This window comes from Cebus imitator, unplaced genomic scaffold (assembly GCF_001604975.1).
Source record: "Cebus imitator isolate Cc_AM_T3 unplaced genomic scaffold, Cebus_imitator-1.0 Scaffold538, whole genome shotgun sequence".
Lineage (NCBI taxonomy): Eukaryota > Metazoa > Chordata > Mammalia > Primates > Cebidae > Cebus > Cebus imitator.
Genome location: NW_016107853.1, coordinates 309,159 through 332,128, shown reverse-complemented (window position 1 = coordinate 332,128; position 22,970 = coordinate 309,159). Strand labels below are relative to the sequence as shown.

General features: G+C 43.7%; 2 protein-coding genes across 6 annotated transcripts in view; one reads left to right on the top strand and one right to left on the bottom strand.

The window, feature by feature from the left end:
* Positions 1-22,970, top strand: part of ALDH3A2 (aldehyde dehydrogenase 3 family member A2) — a 67,152-nt gene that overhangs the window by 25,838 nt on the left and 18,344 nt on the right. For 2 of the 5 annotated variants that reach the window (XM_037733597.1, XM_017514901.2), the window contains exon 10: positions 2,050-2,285. In XM_037733597.1, coding sequence (XP_037589525.1) covers positions 2,050-2,285 — 236 coding nt within the window. Of the gene's footprint in view, positions 1-2,049; positions 2,286-3,138; positions 3,264-5,479; positions 5,672-12,890; positions 12,932-22,970 lie in introns of those variants that run through there. The other 3 variants (XM_017514902.2, XM_017514904.2, XM_017514903.2) reach the window with 3 other exon arrangements.
* SLC47A2 (solute carrier family 47 member 2) overlaps positions 7,706-22,970 on the bottom strand; it is a 31,059-nt gene continuing 15,794 nt past the window's right edge. Inside the window, 4 exon segments of the mRNA XM_037733598.1 lie at positions 7,706-8,320; positions 9,669-9,759; positions 11,126-11,220; positions 11,299-11,431. Coding sequence (XP_037589526.1) covers positions 8,100-8,320; positions 9,669-9,759; positions 11,126-11,220; positions 11,299-11,431 — 540 coding nt within the window. The 3' untranslated portion in view covers positions 7,706-8,099.

Below are 22,970 nucleotides of genomic sequence, written 5' to 3'. Positions count from 1 at the left end.
ACTGGAGTGCAGTGGTACGATCTTGGCTCACTGAAACCTCCGCCTCCCCAGTTCAAGTGATTCTCCTGCCTTAGCCTCCCAAGTAGCTGGGACTACTGGTGCACGCCACCACACCCACCTAATTTTTGTATGTTTAGTAGAGACGGGGTTTCACCATGTTGGCCAGGATGGTCTTGACCTCCTGATCTCATGATCTGCCCGCCTCAGACTCCCAAAATGCTGGGATTGCAGGCGTGCGCCAGTGAGCCCAGCCTTCTTTTCTTTTCTTTTTTGAGATATGGTCTCCTCTGTCACTCAGGCTAGAGTACAGTGGTGCAATCATGGCTCACCGCAGCCTCAACCTCTTGGGCTCAAACAATCTTCCCACCTCAACCTCCTGAGTAGCTGGGCCTACAAATGTGCACCACTGTGCCTGGGTAATTAAGAAAATTTTTTTGTAGAGATGCGGTCTCACTATGTTGCCCAAGTTGGTCTTGAACTCCTGGGTTCAAGAACCCTCCCACTTCAGCCTCCCAAAGTGCTGGGATTACAGGTATGCGCCACTGCGCCTGGCCAAATGCACGCATTTTAGAGACAGACAGCTAATAAGTTGTCTTATTAAAACAACTAAGAAACGAGCCAAAGTTGCCTGACTCTAAAACCCACAAATTCAACCAACCCAGTAGCTTGCTCTTTAGGACGCAGCACTATTGAAATATCTAAACGTTAACGTTTCTCATTATTACTGTTTTTCAGTGTTTTTCTCTAGTTCTTATCTAAATTTGTTTTTCCAGGTGATCTTTGGAATCACTACCTTTTCCTACAAAAAAAAAAAAAGAAAAAGAAAAAAAACCTTCTGAAATCCCCTGGGATTTGGATTAAATCTGATTTAAACTTAAATTATTTTGGGAAGAATTTATATCTTTGAAACGTGGAGTCTTAATGGGAATATGTTATATCATCTCTTCATTTATATAACCCTTTTATATCTTTCAACAAAACTTTGTAATTTCCTTTATGTCAGTTTTTTGCTTTTTATTTGTTTGTTTATTTTTTGAGACAGGATCTCGCTTTGTTGACCAGGCCAGAATGCAGTGTGGCTGAATCAGAGCTCACTGCAACTTTGAACTCCCGGGCTCAAGCAGTCCTCCTGTGTCAACCTCCCAAATTTTTCCCAGTTTCTTACTACCTTGGTTATGTCATTGGCTGGCCCCTCCCGCATTCTTTACCCTCCCTCATTGTCAGGGTTTCTCAGGGTCTTGTCCTCGGGTCTCTTCTCACACCAGGGCTGCTTCATGAATGATTCCTTCCTGCAGCCTGGCCCTGGTAAACTGCTCCCTGGCCTCTGGTCACCTCTGTCTTACGTCACACATGCCATTCCCTCTGCCCAGCAGACACTGCTCCCCTTTGCGCCTGTCAGCTTGTTGTATACACAATGAATTAGAGAAATGAAAACTGTCACAGAACATGGCTTTGTGGAGGGCAGAGATTTATACTTGCTTATTATCACCCAGCTGTGCAACTCTGTCACTCTTACTTTCTACAGGCTTAGAGAAAACAGGTGGGTGAGTGGGACCATGGATGAATGAAGCCACATGGAATGGTGGGAGGAAAGCACACGTAGCATTCAGAGTCTGATCTGGGTTCAGGTTCTGGGTTTGCCACTTACCAGCCATGTGGCTCTGGGCAAGTTAACTGACCCTGTAAGCTCCCTTTCTCTCTCTGGAAGTGAGGCTGCTGATAATTCACCAAGTGGGATTGTGGTGAGAATTATCTTAAGAGAATGGTTTAAACTCTTAGCACAGTCCCTGGCATATACGAGGGCCACAGCCCTAGCAGAGGTGCAAGTCCTTGTCTTGCTCTTGGAAAGCATCCTGTTTGACAGGGACATTGACTTTTCCAGGGAAGTTGGTAATAACTTCCTGAAAAGAGATAATTCGGCTGTTAGAGAGGTTTAGTGGGGGCACCCAAGCAGCAGGGAGTGCATGTGGGCTTTCTTGGTCATTGTTAGACAGAAGTAGCTTGCATCATCTACAGTGAAGCTTGCTTTATCTGTTCCCTTTACTTCAGGTTCCAGTGGAATGGGAGCTTATCATGGAAAACATACTTTCGATACTTTTTCTCATCAGCGTCCCTGTTTATTAAAAAGTTTAAAGAGAGAAGGTGCTAACAAACTCAGATATCCTCCCAACAGCCAGTCAAAGGTGGACTGGGGAAAATTTTTTCTCTTGAAACGGTTCAACAAAGAAAAACTCGGTCTCCTGTTGCTCACTTTCCTGGGTATTGTAGCAGCTGTGCTTGTCAAGGTGAGTCCCTGTTACCCATGAGTGCCATTCGTTCTGGCCCGATGGCTGCCAGATGCCTATTCTAGCAAGATTCTACATTAACTTGTAGAGTCTTAAGTCAGGGTCAGTGAACCACAGCCTGCTGGCCAGCTACCTGCTTTTGTCGCTTAAGTTATTGGAACACAGCTGCACCCACTTATCCACAGCTGCTTTCACGGGATGGTGACAGAGCTGAGTAGTTGCAATAGAGGCTGAATGGCCCTCAAAGCCTAAATTGTTACAGAAAAGTTTGCTGACCTCTGGTCTAACAGTTAAAATGGTGTAGAACTTGCTTGCAAAATTCTGAGCTGTCTAACCCTTTGATCCTTTCAGTATTGGGTTTTCCTTGTCACTCCCAGCTTTGTTCTTGAATGTGCATGAAATCAGCTTGCCATGGAGATGGAGGCAAGAACTCTGGTGGATGGTAGTGCTGGTGAAAGAGCTTTGGTGAGGGGTATTTTATCAGGCTTGAGTGCTTTTCCCCCAGAGTTGACTACCTGATAAAGTTTATCTTTGGTGATCAGTCATTATAGAGGTGGCCTTGCAAAGAGGCCTTCTCAAGGCAGCTTGCATATCTTGGGGTAAAAGGGGAAATCCATGATAATTAAAGTTAAGATGGAATGAGGAAGGTGATTATGTCTATGGCACCCTCAGCGGAGATAAAATTGAAAATATCGACCACGTCTGTGAAGAATGGGCTTGGAAAAGGCAATGGAAATAGCTGTGTTTATGTTTTGTTTAAAATTTGAAGGAGGATTGGCTCGTCTTACAGTATCCCAGCTTTAGTGGAATTGGAGATAACAGTTGCATTTGAAAATCATTTGGGTTTTCTCAGAAATACCAAGCTGTGCTGAGGAGAAAGGCCCTGTTGATTTTTCTGGTAGTTCACAGACTGCGTTGGTCCAGTAAACAGAGATGAACAGCAGATTTCAAAACCCAGCCCTGTCTGTTAAGAGTGAGGTAGGAACTTCTTGGTTTCTTTTTCTATATAAGGTGGGCCAAGTTGGGGTATGTTTTCAAGGGTTTTTTTGGTTTTTTTTTTTTTTTTTTTTTTTCTACAGTTGGAGGCTTAGAGGTTATTGAAAAAAGAATGCTTAACTTACTTGTCTCTAGGCATTTTGGACTTGGGCCCAGAGTATCAGGGTGTTAAAACTCCACCTATCCACAGTTTTAAAAGGGTTGGGCGACTTGCTCGGAATCTAAGAGAAGTGTGTAGAGACAATGGCTTATTGGGTCCAGGTGAAGCATACATCATTTCTAGGAACAGGGCGGCCGAGTGTGAGCCTCGTTTCTCTTCCCCATCTACTCAGCTCTCCTGGAGGAAGTGCCAGCTGACTAACTGAGACTTGTCACCATCTGGGCACTAAACTCTTTGTGTCGTAATTTAAGAATAGTATTTTAAAAATCACTGAGTAGTTTTGATTTGTTTTCATTTTTTAAATAAGGTTTGACTTTGGGATTCATGGCAGCGAATGTCATAAATCAAGGTGTATGCAATTTAGCAGCTATCTACTTTCTTCTCTCCCTTCCTGAGGCTGGAGGTGTGGTCGGAGGCTTGCTTGGGTCTCTGATTATTATCTGCCTCTTTTGTTATTATCCCAAGACCTCGGTTCCCCAGCCTGATAACGCATCTTGGTTGGGATAGAATTTTTTTTAGCTTCACGGAAAATACAGAGGTCCAGGCTGAGTCTGCATTTTCTAGGCTTACCGAACTCCCAAGAAGCTCCCCCAGGTACGGTGCCCTGTGCCAGGCAGGTTTGAGTTCCTGAAATGGTTTGGCAGACATGTTTCTCTGTGAGGGTCTAGAGAAGCAGCAACATATAAAACCTTTAGCAGGAACAAGAAAATGTGTTTTGATTCCTGGCTTGATGTTGCCTTAATTATGACCTTGGGCCAAAGCCTTTTCTGAGCTCTTCCTTGGGCCTCAGCTTGCTCATTTATAGGATGAGGGAGTAGATGTCAGTGATTCCCCAGGCCACTGTCAACCCGCTCTCTCAATTCTCATTGCTATTAGCTGTTAATATTTCTTTGGATTCAGTCTGGAACCACGTAGAGATTTGGTTTTCTTTTCCACTCTGCTGCTTTTCTGCTCCTCTCTGAGCTTTTAATCCTTTTTTATCAGGTTACCTTTATTTTAAACAAATGACTGAATCTATATTCAAAATACAGAGGAGTATTGAATCTGTATTCAAAATACACTACTGAGGAGTCTATTTATTGTAATTACAAACATTTTTCTGAAATGGCTTTTATGTACTTACTAGTTTCCTTATTTTGTTATGTCCTTGGATTTGATTTTATTAATTACCTTACTAGAATTAGCATAAGTACTGTACACAAAGTAAAGTTCCAATAAAGCTTATAAGCTACAAAAGGCATTGTGGGAGATGTGAGTTTTAAAAGGTTGAGAAACATAAGAGGTTAATGTTGATAAATATTAGGACTTTGACAACCAAATACGACATTTGAACCTTGAGATTGCACCAGCCCTTCCTCGGGCTTCAATGGGATGGATTAAATTCAGTACTACTTTTGAATTTTTTTTTTTTTTTTTTTTGAGATGGAGTCTCGCTCTGTCGCCAGCTGGATGCAGTGGCACGATCTCAGCTCACTGCAACCTCTGCCTCCTGGGTTCAAGTGATTCTGTTGCCTCAGCCTCCCAAGTAGCTGGGACTACAAGCATGCACCACCATGCCCGGCTAATTTTTGTATTTTTAGTAGAGATGAGATTTCACCATGTTGGCCAGGATGGTCTCAATCTCTTGACCTTGTGATCTGCCCGCCTCGGCCTCCCAAAGTGCTGGGATTACAGGTGTGAGCCACCATGCCTGGCCTACTTTTGAATTTTAGAAACAAAAATTCGTTTATCAGTTCTTGAATTCCATGTAGAGACTTCAGCTTCCTACTGAAAATGCTAGGATAGTAAATTAGTACTTTCATCTTCGGTCTCTACTCTGACATCAGCTAATTGACAGTAGACAGAATATAGCCTACATCATCATGCCGCCTCATTATTGTTATTGTTGTTTTTTGAGGAAGGACATAATCCTTTAGCCCAATGCATGTATTCTCTTAGACAGGAGGTGAGTCCCAGTGCTGAGCTTGTGTTGCAAGGCTGGTTGTGGGTGGGTTTTCAAAGCAGCTGAGTAAACTGGATCCCTTTTTCCTCTCTCCAGGCTGAATATTACTGAAGAATGATCCTGTTCAACCTCATAGTGCCTCTACTGAATTATTCCTCTTTTAAATGGTTAATGAGCCAATAATTTTTAAATCCTACCAAAAGGAGTAAGAAAATATGCAAACACACCGTGATCAAACTCAAAGATCATTGCTATTCATCATTAATAAAAGTTGCCATTTTAGCCAAATCCCAACATTCCCTAATAGGGTATTCAGGGAACCTATCTTAGATTGTGCTTATCTAAATCTTGGAGCTTTGAGCTAGGGGAGGAGAATGTATTAGACTAAATACAAACTTTGGGGGCTTGTAAGGCAGTCTCAGAACCTACTCAGTGAGTCCTTGACTCCAGTTAATGGCAGTGCCCACCAGCTGCCCCTATCATTGTGTGAAGCTTTCAAGAGCTTGGTACTTCCCAGGGCTACCAGCAGTCCTCTGTAGTCCAGAGGTGAGGTTAGATCTTCCCAATTCCCTATGAGATTTCAGGCACTAAAGCTCTATGTGGGGGAGGAAGGGGTTACAGATGCTGTACAGAAGAAGCAAGCAAGCCACTGCAGTTGGTCATACTGAAGGGGATGGATGGCAAGACGATCCCTTGAGCAAGTGAGAAGTTATTCTCATCAGTTGCTGTGGCCACCACCTGAGGTACTCAGCTGAGTGGGCAAGGCTGAAGAAGAGGCCTGTGGAATGCAGTGTTACTGCTGGATGGGGCAGGACAGGGCAGAGCAGTGTTGTACTGTGCCTTCGAGCTCCTGACTACAGGGACTCCACGTCCCCACACTCAAAAAGACTCAGCTCACTCAATGAGAGAATGTAATTTATAGAATGTAAAATCAACTTTGTTGAATAATTAGTTTTATTAAGGCTGTCTCAAGTATGTGATGGCTTCATCATAGCATAAAGTGTCAAGAATTAATAACTAGCCTAGTTTAGGAAAAAGCTGCTTACTGTGGCTCTAAGAGAGTAATCATAAAATACCTTAGATAAAATTGCACTATGGAATTTTCATTTGGTATGTTTCAATTATTGGCTTGTCCACTAATACATATCTGCTTCAAAAGAAATAAATTTCATAAAATTGGCGTCAATTTTAATGATACTCTTGGTGTGGAACCTCAGATATGCCCCATTGGAGACAGTCCTTTGATCATAAATTCTCCCCAACTATAAATCCTTTTATGTCTTTATTATAGATGGTATTTGTCAACTTTTTTTGTCATGCTTTCTCATTTTAAAATTTTTAGTCAAGGCCGGGTACGGTGGCTCACGCCTGTAATCCCAGCACTTTGGTTGGCTGAGGCAGGCAGATCACCTGAGGTCGGGAGTTCGAGACCAGCCCACTGATGGGCTGACCAACATGGAGAAACCCCGTCTTTACTAAAAATACAAAATTAGCCAGGCATGGTGGTGCACGCCTGTAATCCCAGCTACTCGGGAGGCTGAGGCAGGAGGATCGCTTGAACGCGGGAGGCAGAGGTTGTGATAAGCCGGGATCACGCCATTGCACTCCAGCCTGGGCAACAAGAGCAAAACTCTGTCTCAAAAAAAAAAAAAAAAAAAAAAAAAAAAAAAATCTTAGCCGAGAAGATTTTCCCAAACTTTATGTTCTGCTGTATGTGTTGGTGGGTGTGGGGCTTAGTAGCTACAGTAAATAGGTTTTTTCCAATGGCATCCTCCTATACCCAGCTGCTGATCTACAACAAGTGTTTCTGTAGGCATATTCATAGAACACTAATCCCACAAGATTTTACACAAAAAATGGTCCTGTCACCAGTCCTGTATAACGCTGGCTTGTAAAGCACATCAGCAAACTAAAGGACCCAAGTATTTCAGAACCTCTGAAGCACTTTCCTAGACTTCCTTGACGCCATGCGGTTTATCTTAATACCTGTTAACCGTGGAGCACACTTGGGCAAACAGTGGCACAGAGTCTGGAATTGCTTCAGTGATGACTTTGCTATGCTCTGTTCCTAGTTGTTTTGTGCCCTTATTTCTATCATGTCACTACTAGAAGAAAACGTACAGTGAGAACGAGCATTTCTTAAAGTCTTTAATAAGTGAAAATGGTGATGGAATAAAAGAACTGGAGAAAAGGGGAAGAAGGGTGTATGGACAGCCACCCGCCCTGGTCAGGGTCTCACAGCACCTGTGTCTGCGGGGGGCGCACAGGGGTTGCCTGGACAGGGCCCGCTGGCCCCCTTCTCAGGGCTTCACAGAGGCTTTATGACAGACTTGAGTGGCAGGCTGTGCCTAGGAAATGTGTAATCTTTAATATAATAGTAGTTTTGTGATTTTATCTGCAGTCTCTCATTTGAAGCCATTTACATTATTAATACTAGTGGCAATCCCTGGACTCTGATTCATGCATTTGGCTGATGTCTTCTATAGAGCAATCCAGGTCAGAGAAAAGTCCTGTTTGACCGGAACAGAATGGCCAGTCTGCTCTGTTCAGACCCCTCTGAATGTCACTACAAGGAATCAGCCAAAGTTCTTTTTCTGAGGAGTCGTTCAAAGTGTCCACCTGCCCTGGACCCCATTGGCACTTCTGCAGGGCAGACCATGGTGTGTTTGGGTACTGGGAATGGCCACTCCTGGCTTTCTGTTTCTGACCTTCTTTGTTAGTGCTTGGTGGTCAGGATCCTGACTGCGAGCCCCACTATCAGTGTGGCTGATGCCGCCCCCAGAGCAGCCCCACGGCGGATGACCAGCTGTTTCACTGACAGTCTGCTGGTAGTAGCTGAAAGGGTATGGGCCTCCTCTGAAGTCCTGAAGAGGCCCACATAGCACTCAGACCTTGAATACGTTGTCAGGGTAATGCCAGGGGAACTCCCAGTAGCCACTGCAGAAGCAAACAGGAGCAAACTCAGTAAGCCAGGGGTGAGTGGGAGAGCTCTGGCCTTAGAATCAGGAAGCCTATCCTAACCACCTGGCTGCATTTGTTACACCTCACAAAAGATAATGCCTATATAGTAGAAAAATACCTGCTTTATCTGCTTGACAACAAGACCAGAGGAGGAGATGTGTGGGAAAGCATCTTAAACTGTGAATTTCACATGCAGATAATGCTTACTACTAGGATCTGATGAGGAATGTTCTTGTTAGCACTTGGCCTTGTGATGATCGATGGCTTCAGAAGCACATGGGAAACACAATTAATCGTGTCTTACTGCATTCTCTCATGACAACTTAAGCTCCTAGAGTTTTAGCTGGCTCACTACTGCCCTGATCAAGGATGAGCCCAGGATGGATGAGGTCATGGAGACCTCATCTGAATGAGCTTTGGGCCATTTGCACACACGCCTGGCACTCAGGACCAGCCCTGGGGCAGAGCTGGGGCCATCACTTCATGACATGGACATTGGGCATAAACCAGAAAGACGCTCATCTGCCTGATGGGGTAGAGAGAGGCAGATAGCAGGTCCCCCCAAAGCCAGTGAGTCTAGCCAGGCCAACTGACAAGCCAGGCTCCCCAGACTGGCAGCCGTAGGTTAAAAGTTGGCCTTCCGTCCTGAGCAGAGTTCAGTGGGGGAGATCATGAGCTTTAGCGTTCGACGGGTTGATGCTCAAATTTTATCTCTGGCCTTTATGAGTTGTGGAATGATGGGGGAAATACATACGTTCTTTTTTTTTTGAGACAGAGTCTGTCTGTCACCCAGGCTGGAGTGCAGTGGCACAATCTTGAATCACTGCAACCTCCGCCTCTCTGGTTCAAGTGATTCTCCTGCCTCAGCCTCCTCAGTAGCTGGGACTACAGGTGCCCACCACCACACCCAGCTGGTTTTTCTATTTTTAGTAGAGACAGGATTTCATCATGTTGGCCAGGATAGTCTTGATCTCTTGACCTTGTGATCCACCCACCTTGGCCTCCCAAAGTGCTGGGATTATAGGCGTGAGCTACTGTGCCCAGCCGGAAATATGTAAGTTCTTTCAGCCTCACTTCCTCATCTGAAAATGGGCATACATCTAGTTGCCTCTCAAGGCCAAGGACTTGATGTAGGGCCTGGTACTTGCATGCCTGTTAGACAGTAGATGATGTTGTCTTCCTGGTGCTTAGGATATCATTTTCATAATAATGGGAAGAAAAAGAGCTTGGGCTTGTAAGCAGAGGCACAGAGGGCAGACAGGAGCAACGTGCCACTGACATTTATGTCTGTACCAAAGCAGAGGCAGCCGTAACAGCACATTACCTGAAGACAGGACTGCTTTCTCAGGCCCAGGTCTGGTTGCAGTGCTCTCTGTTCTCTGCTGCTGCTGCTGCTGACCTGAGTGTTTCTTGGCCTAAAAGAGAAAGAACTTGCTTGGGTCAACCTGCCAGCAACCCTAACCATAACCCTAACCCTAACCTGCCAGCTCAGCAGTTCACCCCTTCACCACTGGCCTCACATTCTCTGCTTTTAAAACATTGCAAGGCCGGGCACGGTGGCTCACGCCTATAATCCCAGCACTTTGGGAGGCCGAGGCAGGTGGATCACGAGGTCAAGAGATCGAGACCATCCTGGTCAACATGGTGAAACTCCATCTCTACTAAAAATACAAAAATTAGCTGGACATGGTGGCACATGCCTGTAGTTCCAGCTCCTCGGGAGGCTGAGGCAGGAGAATTGCTTGAACCCAGGAGGCGGAGGTTTTGGTGAGCTGAGATCGTGCCATTGTACTCCAGAGTGGGTAACAAGAGCGAAACTCCATCTCAAAAAAAAAAAAAGATTGCAAGTTGAAGCAGTACATATGCATGTATTCATAGCTGTGGGGCTTTTAGAAAGTATCATTTTAAAGCTGGGCATGGTGGCCCATGCCTGTCATCCCAGCACTTTGGGAGGCTGAGCCAGGTGGATTGCTTGAGCTCAGGGTTCAAGACTAGCCCGGGCAATATAGTGAAACCCTGTCTCTACCAAAAATACAAAAAAATTAGCTGGGCATGGTGGTGTATGCTTGTAGTCCCAGCTACTCAGGAGGCTGAGGCAAGAGAATCTTTTGTTCCAGGAGGCAAAGGTTGCAGTGAGCCGAGATCAGACCACTGCACTTCATCCTGGGCAACAGAACAATGCTCCGTCTCAAATAACTAAATAAATAAATCATTTGAAATCTCTGTTTATCCAGCGTCTTAAGTGTCAGGATGACTTTTTCTGTGCACAAAGGCAAAACCACACTCCGATAGGATTCAGGATCTTTGAGAGAACGTTGCTTCTGTGCTCTGCTTGCAGACTGAGTTGTGCCTTTGCTGTGCCTGAGAAGCAAAGGCTGCCCTGCCCTGTTTAAAAAGGACATGAAAGAGGATGGTGGGCAGGGGGATTTTATTACCCCTTCCGAAGTTAAGGCACACACTCGGAAGCTCATTTGGGTTCAGACTAGTTTGAGTTCTTTGCGTTTGTTTGGTTTTCTGCAGATGGGGCCATCTAAGGAAGGTTTTTTATTTTGTTTCTCTTTATAACTGCAGAGCGTGCTTTTTATACTGGCCAATTACAGTAACAGGAGTCACTGTTGTGGCTCAGGCGGTCCCTCTGTAATCCCCCACAAAACACCCACAGCTTCTACCACACTGCTGCCAAGTTCTTATGTACTCTGGGCATTTCTGGCTGAGTAGTCACTGCCTGGTGGGGTCAGGTGCAGGGTGTGTCTTGTGGCCAGGGGCAGCTGACCCACTTACTTCCTCCGCAGCAAGCTTCCAGTCCAGCCGGGCAGTATACACAACAAAGGCAGCAGTTGCCAGGGAGACAGAGGCCAGCATGCTCAGCCAGAGGCCTGGAGGAGACAAGTGATGACACGGGAAGAATGTGCGACATTCTTCCGGGCCTCTCCCAGCTTCCTCACCCCACATACCCATGATTCTCATTCTGACCACAAAGGTCAGAAGGATGCCCAGTGGTAGGCCGATGACATAATACGTGATGGCATTCACAGCGGCACCAAAGGCCTGCTTCCCAGTTCCTCTCAGGACTCCGCCGTAGACACACTAGGAGGGGAGACAGAAACAGGCAAGGGGGCCGTGACGATGAGACTCAGAATAGGTGTCATATGCAGCAGGCCTTTGCTAAGCAATTCGCATGGCGTTGCTTCATTCGAATTCTCAGCACTGGATGGACGCCCGCATCTCCCTTTCTTCCCTGAGGGTGACTGTCCAAGACAGGTCAAATCACTTGTCCGTGTTACACAGAAGTAGCTGTGTTTCAACACAACCCCACAGCACCCAGGCTTCATCTCCACACCATATGGCCCCCCTAGAAAGTAAAGGTAGAATTCGTGGCCAGCAACCAGTTGGTCTGGGAGACTGGACTAACTTCACATGGTACGGTTGTGGTGTGTTGGTTTCCTGTGGCTACGGTAGCAAATTACTGTAAACTTAGTGGCTTAAAATAGCACAGATTTGGTCCGAGCATGGTAGCTCACGCCTGTAATCCCAACACTTTAGGAGGCTGAAGCGGGCAGATCACCTGAGGTCAAGAGTTCAAGGCCAGCCTGGCCAACATGGCGAAACCCTATCTCTACTAAAAATACAAAAATTAGCCAGGCGAGGTGGCACATGCCTGTAACCCCAGCTACTTGGGAGGCTGAGGCAAGAGAGTTGTTTGAACCTAGGATGCGCCACTGCACTCCAGCCTGGGCAACAGAGTGAGACTTGGTCTCAAAAAAGAACACACACACACACACACATTTTACAGCTCTGGAGGTTAGAAGTTTGAATTGGGTATCACTGTGCCAAAATCAAGAGCTTGTTCCCTTCTGAAGGCCCTGGGAGAGAATGTTTCTCTGCTTTTTTCCAGCTTCTAGAATTCCTTGTGTATTCATTGGCCGGTGGCCTCACATCACTGCAACCTCTGCTTCCAGCGTCACATCTCCTCTGACCCTCCTACCTCCCTCTTCTAAGGACCCTTGTATTTACATTGGGCCTGATAATCCCCGTCTCCAGATTCTTAATCACACCTGCAAAGTCCCATTTGCCTTGAAACACTCACAGATTCTGGGGATTATGATGTGGACGTTGAAACTTGGGGCCATTATTTTGCCTACCGTACATGACAAACGGTGGTTGTTAGCTCGTTCCACATGAGACAAGCAGCCCTCACCCCCTGCTGTCTGTGATTATATCTCGTCTCAAAGATGAGAATTGCTCCGGAGAAAGTCCTGTTTGTCTTATTTCGTTAGTCTCATTTTCCCAACATGATTCCAGATCTACTGAGCTACAGACACAGCTCATCTTTGGTCAGGATTATTGACCACTAGATATTTTGTTATTTTAATTTTGTTCCTATGAGAGGTGGGGAGTATTTTGTGGTTTGTATCTATCTGAACAAAGAGGTAATGCACGGATGTTAGGAGATGTATGCCTCTTGAACTTTGAAATATGCTGTGCATCATATACACCATGGAATACTACACAGCCATAAAAAACGATGCGTTCATGTCCTTTGTAGGGACTTGGATGAATCTGGAAACCATCATTCTCAGCAAACTGACACAAGAACAGAAAACCAAACACTGCATGTACTCACTCATAGGTGGGTGCTGAAAAATGAGAACATGTGGACTCTGGGAGAGGAGCATCACACGCTGGGGGTAGTAGGGGGCGGCTAGGGGAGGGACAGCGGGATCGGGGGGAGGATGGGAAGGGATAACATGGGGAGAAATGCCAGATATAGATGAAGGGAGCATAGAGGCAGCAAACCACCTGGTTATGTATGTGCCTATGCAACAGCCCTGCATGATCTGCACATGTACCCCAGAACCTAAAGTAAAATTTAAAATAATAATAAATAAATAAAAGAAATATGCTGTGCATATTGCTGGTTATTGTATGTCATGGCATGATCTTTTTTTGACTAAAAAAAAGACTTCTTCCAAATTATGATTGATGTACCCTGGACCAGTGTTTCTCAAATGGGGATGGCAATTTCTGGGATGTTTTTGTTGTGACAACTGCGGGGGTGTGGCAGGGGGAAGGTGTTACAGCATGTAGTGGGTAGAGACCAGGGATGCTGCCAAACATCATACGATGCTCAGGGGACCACCCCCACAACAGAGAGTTACCATGCCTGGCCCACACTTATCTTTTACTTTATTTAGGTATAGTTTGTTCTTCCTTACTAGCTTCTTTTTTTGAGATGGAGTCTTGTTCTGCCACCCAGGCTGGAGTGCAGTGGCATGATCTCGGCTCACTGCAACCTCCGCCTCCTGGGTTCAAGTGGTCCTCCTGCCTCAACCTCCCAAGTAGCTGGGATTACAGATATGCGCCACCACACCCAGCTAATTTTTGTATTTTTAGTAGAGATGGGGTTTTGCCGTGTTGGCCAGGCTGGTCTTGAACTCCTGACCTCATGATCTGCCCACCTCGCCCTCCCAAAGTGCTGGGATTACAGGTGTGAGCCACTGCGCCTGGCCTCTTTACTAGCTTCTTATGGTAGAATATTAGGTCAATGGTTTGAGACCTTTCTCCTTTTCTGATACAGGCATCTGAAGCTGTACATTTTCCTCTAAGCATTGCCTTAGTTGCATCCAATAAATTTTGATGTTCATCACACCTGTAATCCCAGCACTTTAGGAGGCCAAGATAGGAGGATTGCTTGAAGCCAGGAGTTTGAGACCAGCTTGGGCAATATAGTAAGACTCTGTCTCTACAAAATAAAAATAAATAAAAATTTTAAAGTAGATTAGTATGAAGTCATTGAAATAAACAGCAGAAGACTAAAAGATGCACCTATTTTTTTAAAAAACTGCTTTTCAAGACATGGACAGTATAAGATATAAATAGAAACAACAAAGTTAAGAAGCAGCAGGGGATGAAGTTAAAAGTTTTTATTAATTTTCTCTGTTTTTGCAATCAGTTTAGTTGTCATTAGTTTGAAAATAATGGATTATTGGCCAGGCACAGTGGCTTACACCTGTAATCCCAGCACTTTGGGAGGCCAAGGCGTGTGGATCACCTGAGGTCAGGAGTTTGAGACCAGCCTGGCCAACATGGTGAAACCCTGTCTCTACTAAAAATACAAAAATGAGCCAGGTGTGGTGGTGCACACCTGTAATCCCAGCTATACGAGGCTGAGGCAGGAGAATCGCTTGAACCCGGGAGGTGGAGGTTGCAGTGAGCCGAGATCATGCCATTGCACTCCAGCCTGGGCTACAAGAGCGAGACCATGTCTCAAATAAATAATAGTAATAATAATAATGGATTATAAGATGTAATTTGCAAGCCTCATGGTAACCCCAAATCAAAAAACCTACAAAAGGCAAAATGGCAGTACTAAGTCCTAACTTATCAATACTAACGTTGACTGTAAATGAACTAAACTCTCTAGTCAAAAGCCAAAGAGTGGCCCAATGGGTTAAAAAAAAACCCAGTGATCTGTTGCCTACAAGAAGCACACTTCACCTACAAAGACACACATAGACTGAAAATAAAGGGATAGAAAAAGATATTGCATACAAATTGAAACCAAAAGTGACCAGGAGTAGCTTATACTTAGACAAAATAGATTTCAAGACAAAACCTATAAAAAGAACCAAGGTCATTATATCATGATAAAGGGGTCAATTCAGCAAGGAAATATAACATTTATAAATATATATATATCTACCCAACACTGGAGCACCCAGGTATATAAAGGAGATATTATTAGAAGTAAAGAGAGAGGCAGATTTCAGTACAATAATAGCTAGAGATTTCAATATCCCACTTGCAGTGCTGGACAGATCATCCAGACAGAAAGTCAACAAAGAAACATTGAACTTAATCTGCTCTGTAGACCAGATGCACCTAACAGATATTTACAAAAGACTTCATCTGGCTGCTGTGGAATACACGTTCTTCTCCTCAGCATAGGGCTCATTCTCAAGGATAGACCATATGTTGGATCACAAAACAAGTCTTTAAAATTTTTTTTTAATTGAAATTATATCAGGTATTTTCTCTGACCACATTGAAATCAAACTAGAAATAATAATGAGGAACTTTGGAAACTCTACAAACACATGGAAATTAGTATGCTCCTGAATGACCAGTGGGCCAATGTAGAAATTAAGGAAATTTTTAAAATTTCTTGAAACAAATGATATGGAAACAACATATCAAAACCAATGTGATACAATGAAAGCAGTACTAAGAAAGTTTATACCAATAAGGACCTACATCAAAGGGAAGAACATCAAATAACCGAATGATTCATCTTAAAGACCTAGGAAAACAAGAGCAAACCAAATCCCAAATTGGTAGAAAACAAAGAATAAAGGTCAGAGCAGAAATAGGTTAAATTGAAACAGACCAAAAAAACACAAAAGATCAATGAAATGAAAATTGGTTTCTTCGAAAAAAATAAAATAGACAAACCTTTAGCCAGACTAAGAAAAATAAAAAAGATCCAAATAAATAAAATCAAATGAGAAAGGAGACATAACTAAGACCAATAAATGCAAAGGATCATTAATTACTACCAGAAGCAACTATATATTTATTTCCAATAAATTGGAAAACCTAGAAGAAATGGATAAATTCTTAGACACATACAACGTACCAAAATGCAACCATGAACAAATCTGAAACCTGAACAGACCAGTAACAATAATGAGATTGAAGCTGTAATAAGAAGTCTCCTATCATTTCTTGGCCTTTCGGCTAAGATCCTAGCAAAGAAAAGCCTGGGACCCATTGACTTCACTGCTGAATTTTACTAAGCATTTAAAGAACCAATACCAGTCTTATTCAATCTATTCAAAAAAATAGAGGAGGGAGGAAAATTTCCAATGTCATTCTACGAGGCCTGTATTATCTTGATATCAAAACCAGACAAAGACGCATCAAAAAAAGAAAACTGCTGACCAGTATCCCTGATAAACAAAAATCCTCAACAAAAATACTAGCATACCGAATTCAGTAACACATTAACAAGATTATTCATCATGACCAAGTGGGATTTATCTCTGGGATATAAGGATGATTCAACACATGCAAATCAATCAATATGATACCTCATACCAACAGAATTGAGGACAAAAACGATATGATCATTTCAATTGATGCTGAAAAGTATTTAATGAAATTCAGCATCCCTTCATGATAAAAAATAAAAACCTCAAAAAAACTGGGTATAGGAGGAACATTAACACAATAAAAGCCTTATATAACAGACCCACAGCTGGTATCATACCAAACGGGAAAACTGGAAGCCTTTCCTCTAAGATCTAAAACAGGACAAGGATACTCACTTTCACCACTATTATTCAAAATATTACTGGAAGTCCTAGCTAGAGCAGACAAGAGAAATAAATAAAGTGCATCTAGATTGAAAAGGAAGTCAAATTATTCTTGTTTGCCGGTGATATCTCTCTCTCTCTCTTTTTTTTTTTTTTTTTTTTTTTTTTTGGAGACGGAGTCTCACTTTGTTGCCCAGGCTGGAGGGTTCAGGCAGTTCTGCCTCAGCCTCCCAAGTAGCTAGGGTTACAGGCATGCGTCACAAAGCCTGGTTAATTTTTGTATTTTTTTTTTTTTTTAGTAGAAATGGGGCTTCACCATGTTGGCCAGGCTAGTCTTGAACTCCTGACTTCAAATGATCCATCCACCTCAGCCTCCCAAATGCTGGGATTACAGGCATGAGCCACCACACCCGGCTGGTGATATCATCTTATTTTTTTTTAGAGATGGGATCTTGCTCTGTCATCCAGGCTGGAGTGCAGTGGTGGATTCACAGCTCACTACAGCCTTGACCTCTTGAGCTCAAGCAATCCTCCCACCTCAGCCTCTCAAGTAGTTAGGACTACAGGTATGCACCACCACACCAGGTTACTTTTTTGTTTTAGTAGAGATGTGTCACCATTCCTGGCTAACTTAAAAATCTTTTTGGAGAGACAGGATCTCACTATGTTTCCCAGGCTGGTCTCAAACTCCTGGCGTCAAGCAGTCTTCCTGCCTCAGCCTCTCACAATGCTGGGATTACAGTTGTGAGCTGTCTGACCCAGATAATAGGATCTTATATTTGGAAAAACCTAAAGACCCCCACCAAAAAACTATTAGAACTGATAAATCCAAGAAAGTTACAGTATATAAAATCAACATATGAAAATCAATAGTTAAAGCCATCTTAAGCAAAAAGAACAAAACTGGAGGAATCACATTACCTAACTTCAAATTATACAACAGAGCTACAGTAACCAAAACAGCATAGTACTTGCATAAAAACAGACACATAGACTAATGGAACAGAATAGAGAACCCAGAAGTAAATCCAGGCATCTACAGTGAACTCATTTTTTACAAAGGTGCCAAGAACATACATGGGGGAAAGGACAGTCTCTTCAATAAATAGTGCCAGGAAAACTGGATATTCATATGTAGAAGAATGAAGCTAGACTCCTATCTCTCACCATATACAAAAATCAATACAAAATGGATTAAAGACCTGAAGACCTCAAACCATGAAACTACTAAAAGAGCAACTTTGGGGAAACTCTCCAGGAAATTGGTCTGGGCAAAGATTTCTTGAGTAATACCCCCAGGGCACAGGCAACCAAGGCAAAAATGGACAAATGAGATCACATCAAGTTAAAAAGCTTCTGTACAGCAAAGGAAATAATCAACAAAGTGAAGGGACAACCCACAGGATGGGGGAAGATATTTGCAAACTATCCATCTGATGACAGATTAATAACCAGAATGTATAAGGAGCTCAAACAACTCTATAGAAAAAAAATCTAAGCCAATTTAAAAATGGACAGAAATAGAAAAACGTCCTAAAATGTATAAGATCTGAATAGACATTTCTCAAAAGAAGACATACAAATGACAGATATATGAAAAGGTGCCCAACATCACTGATCGTCAGAGAAATGCACATCAAAACTACAATGACATATCTCACCCGGTAAAAATGGCTTCTATTCAAAAGGCAGGCAATAATGGATGCAAGGTAGTATGTGAAGAAAAGAGAGCCCCTGTACACTTTTGGTGGGAATGTAAATTAGTGAAGCCACTGTGGAGAATAGTGTGGAAGTACCTCACAAAACTAAAAATAGAGCTACCACGTGATCCAGCAATCCTGCTAGATATACACCCAAAAGAAAGGAAGTCAGTATATCAAAGAGATACCTGCACTCCCATGTCTATTGCACTATTCACAATGGCCAAGATTTGGAAGCAACCTAAGTATCCACGAACAGATGAATGGATGAAGAAAATGTGGCGCATTATGCAATGGAGTACTGTTCAGCCACAAAAAAGAAGCAAAGGCGGCCGGGCGTGGTGGCTCACACCTGTAATCCAAGCACTTTGGAGGCCAAGGCGGGTGGATCACCTGAGGTCAGGAGTTCAAGACCAGCCTGACCAACATGGTGAAACCTCTTCTTTAAAAAAATTTAAAAAAAAAAGCAAAGGCAACTGGAGAAAGCCTATCTTTTTTTCCAAGAAATGGTGCTGGAACAACTGGATGTCCACATACAAAATAATGAATTTAGACATCCTTTGCCTTTAATAAAAGTTAAAAACACAGATCTAAAAGCAACACACAAAACTAAAACTCCTACAAAATAATAGAAAGTTTAAGTGATTTGGGGTTGCACAATGACTTCTTTTTAAATTTTATTTTACTTTTTTTTTAGAGATGGAGGTCTCACTCTGTTGCCCAGGCTGGAGGGCAGTGGTGCAATCATAGCTGACTGTAACCTTGAACTCTTGGGCTCAAGCAATCCTCCTGCCTCAGCCTCCCAAGTAGCGAAGATTATAGGTGTGCACCACCACACCCAGCTAATTTTAAAAAGCTTTTAATAGAGATAGGGTCTCCCTATGTTGCTCAGGCTGGTCTTGAACTCATGGCCTCAAGAAGCAATCCTACATCCTCAACCTCCCAAAGTGCTGAGATTATAGGCATGAGCCACCATGCCCAGCCTGACTTTTTAGATAAAATACCAAAAGCATGATCATGAAAGGAAAAAACTGTTAGTTGAACTTCATTAAAATTAGGAACTTCTGCTCTGCAAAGATAACAGTAAGAGAATGAAAAGCTGTGGACTGGAAAATCATTTTTGCAAAGCACACTGATAAAGGACTGGTATCCAAAACATGCACAAAAAAAACCTCTTAAATCCCAACAATGAGAAAACAACCCAATTAAAAAATGGGCAAAAGATCTAGGCAGACACCTCTTCAGAGAAGACCTATACAGCTGATAAATAAGCATGTGAAAAGATGCTTAACCTCTTATGTCATTGGGGAATAGCACATTAAAACAGTGAGATTTGGGTGTGGTGGCTCATGCCTGTAATCCCAGCACTTTGGAAGGCCAAGGCGGGTGGACCACTTAAGCCCAGGAGTTCCAGACCAGCCTGGCCAGCATGGCAAAACCCGATCTCTACTAAAAAAAAAAAAAAAAAAAAATTAGCTGGGTGCAGCGGTGCGTGCCTGTAGTCCCAGGTACTTAAGAGGCTGAGGCATGAGAATTGCTTGAACCTGGGAGGCAGGGGTTGTAGTGAGCCAAGATCACACCACTCCACTCCAGCCTAGGTGACAGAGCAAGACTCTGTCTCAAAAAACCCCAAAAAAGAAAAAACAGTGAGCTACCACTACACCCATTAGAGTGGCTAAAATCCCAAACACGGACAACATGAAATGCTAGTGAGGATGTGGAATGACAGGGACTCTGATTCAGCGCTGGTGGGAATGCAAAATGGTATCTCTACTTTGGAAAACAACTTGGCACTCTTACAAAGCTTACATAGTCTTACTGTCTATCTATTGGTCATGTTCCCAAACACTTACTCAAATGAGCTGAAAACATGTCTACACAAAAGCCTGCACATGAATGTTTACAGTAGCTTTATTGATAAATTGCCAAAACTTGGAGCAAACTAAGATGTCTTTCAATCAGTAGGCGGATAAACAAACTGTGGTACATCCCCGCAATGGGATATGATTAAGAGATAAAAAGAAAGAAGCTGGCCGAGTGTGGTGGCCCATACCTGTGATCCCAGCACTTTGGGAGGCTGAGGCAGGGGGATCACAAGGTCAGGAGTTTGAGACCAGCCTGGCCAACATAGTGAAACCCTGTCCCTACTAAAAATACAAAAATTAGCCAGGCGTGGTGGCGCACGCCTGTGATCCCAGTTATTCAGGAGATGGAGGCAGAAGAATTGCTTGAACCTGGGAGGTGGAGGTTGCAGTGAGCCGTGATCGCACCACTGCACTTCAGCCTGGGCAACAAGACAGGGTGAGACTCCATCTCAAAAAAAATAAATAAAGAAGAAAAGAAAGAAGCTATCAAGCCACACAAAGATATGGAGGAACCTTAAATGAACATTGCTAAGTGAAAGAAGCCAGTCTGGAGAGGCTACATACTACATGATTCCAACTCTGTGACATTCTGGCAAAGGCCACACTATAGAGACAGTTAAAAATAGCGGTTGCCAGGGGTTCCAGAGCGGGCAAGGAGAGGGAAAGGGATGGACAGGTGGTGCACAGGGAATTTCTAGAGCAGTGAAACTGCTCTGTGTGATGCCATGACAGTAGATACATGTCATTGTACATTTGTCAAAACACATAAGATGCACAGCACAGAGTGAAGCCTAATGTAAATGATGGGCTTCAGTTAATAACGTCTCAATAGTAGTTCATCAGTTCTAACAAATGCACCGCGCTAACACAAGAGGGAAATCGGGGGGAAACAGTGAGGGGAGGGAGGAGATGTATGGGAACTCTATATTTTTTGCTCGACTTTTTCTGTAAACTTAAACCTGCTCTTAAAACTAATGCCTATTAATTGTTAAAAAATATAATACCAAGAATTGGCAAGGAAGTGGGGAAACTGAACTCCTCATATATTGCTGGTGGGAATGTAAAATTGTACAACCACGTTAGAAAACAGATTAATAGTTTCTTTTCTTTTTTTTTTTTTTTATCGAGGTCTTTCTCAGTCACTCAGGCTGAAGTGCAGTGGCATGATCACAGCTCACTGCAGCCTCGACCACCTGGGCCCAAGCGATCCTCCTACCTCAGCCTCCTGACTAGCTGGGACCACAGGCGTGCACTACCATGCCCAGCTAAATTTTAAATTTTTTGTATAGACAGGGTCTCCTCATGTTGCCCAGGCTGGTCTCGAACGCCTTGGTTGAAGTGATCCTCCCACCTCAGCCTCCCAAAGCACTGGGATTACCAGCACTAGCATGCTGGCATGAGCCACTGCACCCGGCTGGCAGTTTCTTAAAAAGCTAAAAATAAAGTTATCATTTGACCCAACAGTTCAACTCCCAGGACTCTACCAAAACAAATGAAAACAAATCCACACAAAGACGTCCACATGAACGTTCTAACCAGCATTATTGATGACAGCAAAATCTAGAAACAACCCAAATGTCCATCAGCTGATGAATGGATAAACAAAGGCGGCATTTCCACGCACTGGATCTACTCGGTAATAAATGGAATGAGGCCCTGACGCATGCTACTGCATGATGAACCTCAAAAACAGTATGCTAAGGAGAAGCAGCCAGACCCGGGGACTGCATAGCATACGACCCTCCTTATATGAATGAAGTTGTTCATACTGACAGAAAGCAATCCAATGGATTACCCAGAGCAAGAGGTGGGAGCAGGGATTAACCACAAAACAGTCTCCAGGAAATTCTGGGGGGTGATGTAAAACTAGATGGTGATGATGGTTACATAACTCTAAATTCATTTAAAATCACTGAGTTGTATACTTATATATGAATTTTATGATATGTAAATTATAACTCACTAAAAGTTTACAAAATATAAAAATAGGCTGGGCATGGTGGCTCACACCTGTAATCCTAGCACTTTGGGAGGCCAAGGCAGGCGGATCACAAGGTCAGGAGTTCGAGACCAGCCTGGCCAATACGGTGAAACTCTTGTCTATGCTAAAAATACAAAAATTAGCTGGGTGTGGTGGCACACGCTTGTTGTCCAAGCTACTCAGGAGGCCGAGGCAGGAGAATTGCTTGAACCCAGGAGGTGGAGGTTGCAGTGAGCCAAGATCATGCTACTGCACTCCAGCCTGGGTGACAGAGTGAGACTCTGGCTCAAAAAAATAAATAAATAAAAAATAGGCCTCATGGAAAAGGTAAATTAAGAAAAAGACTAGCCAGAAGGGAAGGTGATGGGATGCACGTACACAAGCTGTCAGGCCCCGGTAACTGTTCTCCGTAACCCTGACTCGGAGTTTCTTGGTAGCCAAAGTGAATAGAGAAGTACTGCCCACTGGAAGAGGAGGCATACTTAATTTCTTAAGAAATGCTGGGCTGGGTGCCATGGCTCATGCCTGCAATCCCAGCACTTTGGGAGGCCGAGGCAGGGGGACTGCTTGAGCCCAGGGGCTCAAGACTAGCCTGGACAACATAGCAAGATCCCATCTCTACAAAAGGTCCCTTCTCTACCTCAGCCTCCCAGCTACTCAGGAGGCTGAGGTAGGAGGATCACGTGGGCCCAGGAGGTCAAGGCTGCAGTGAGCTGAGATGGCACCACTGTACTCCAGCCTGGGCGACAGAGTGAGACCTGTCAA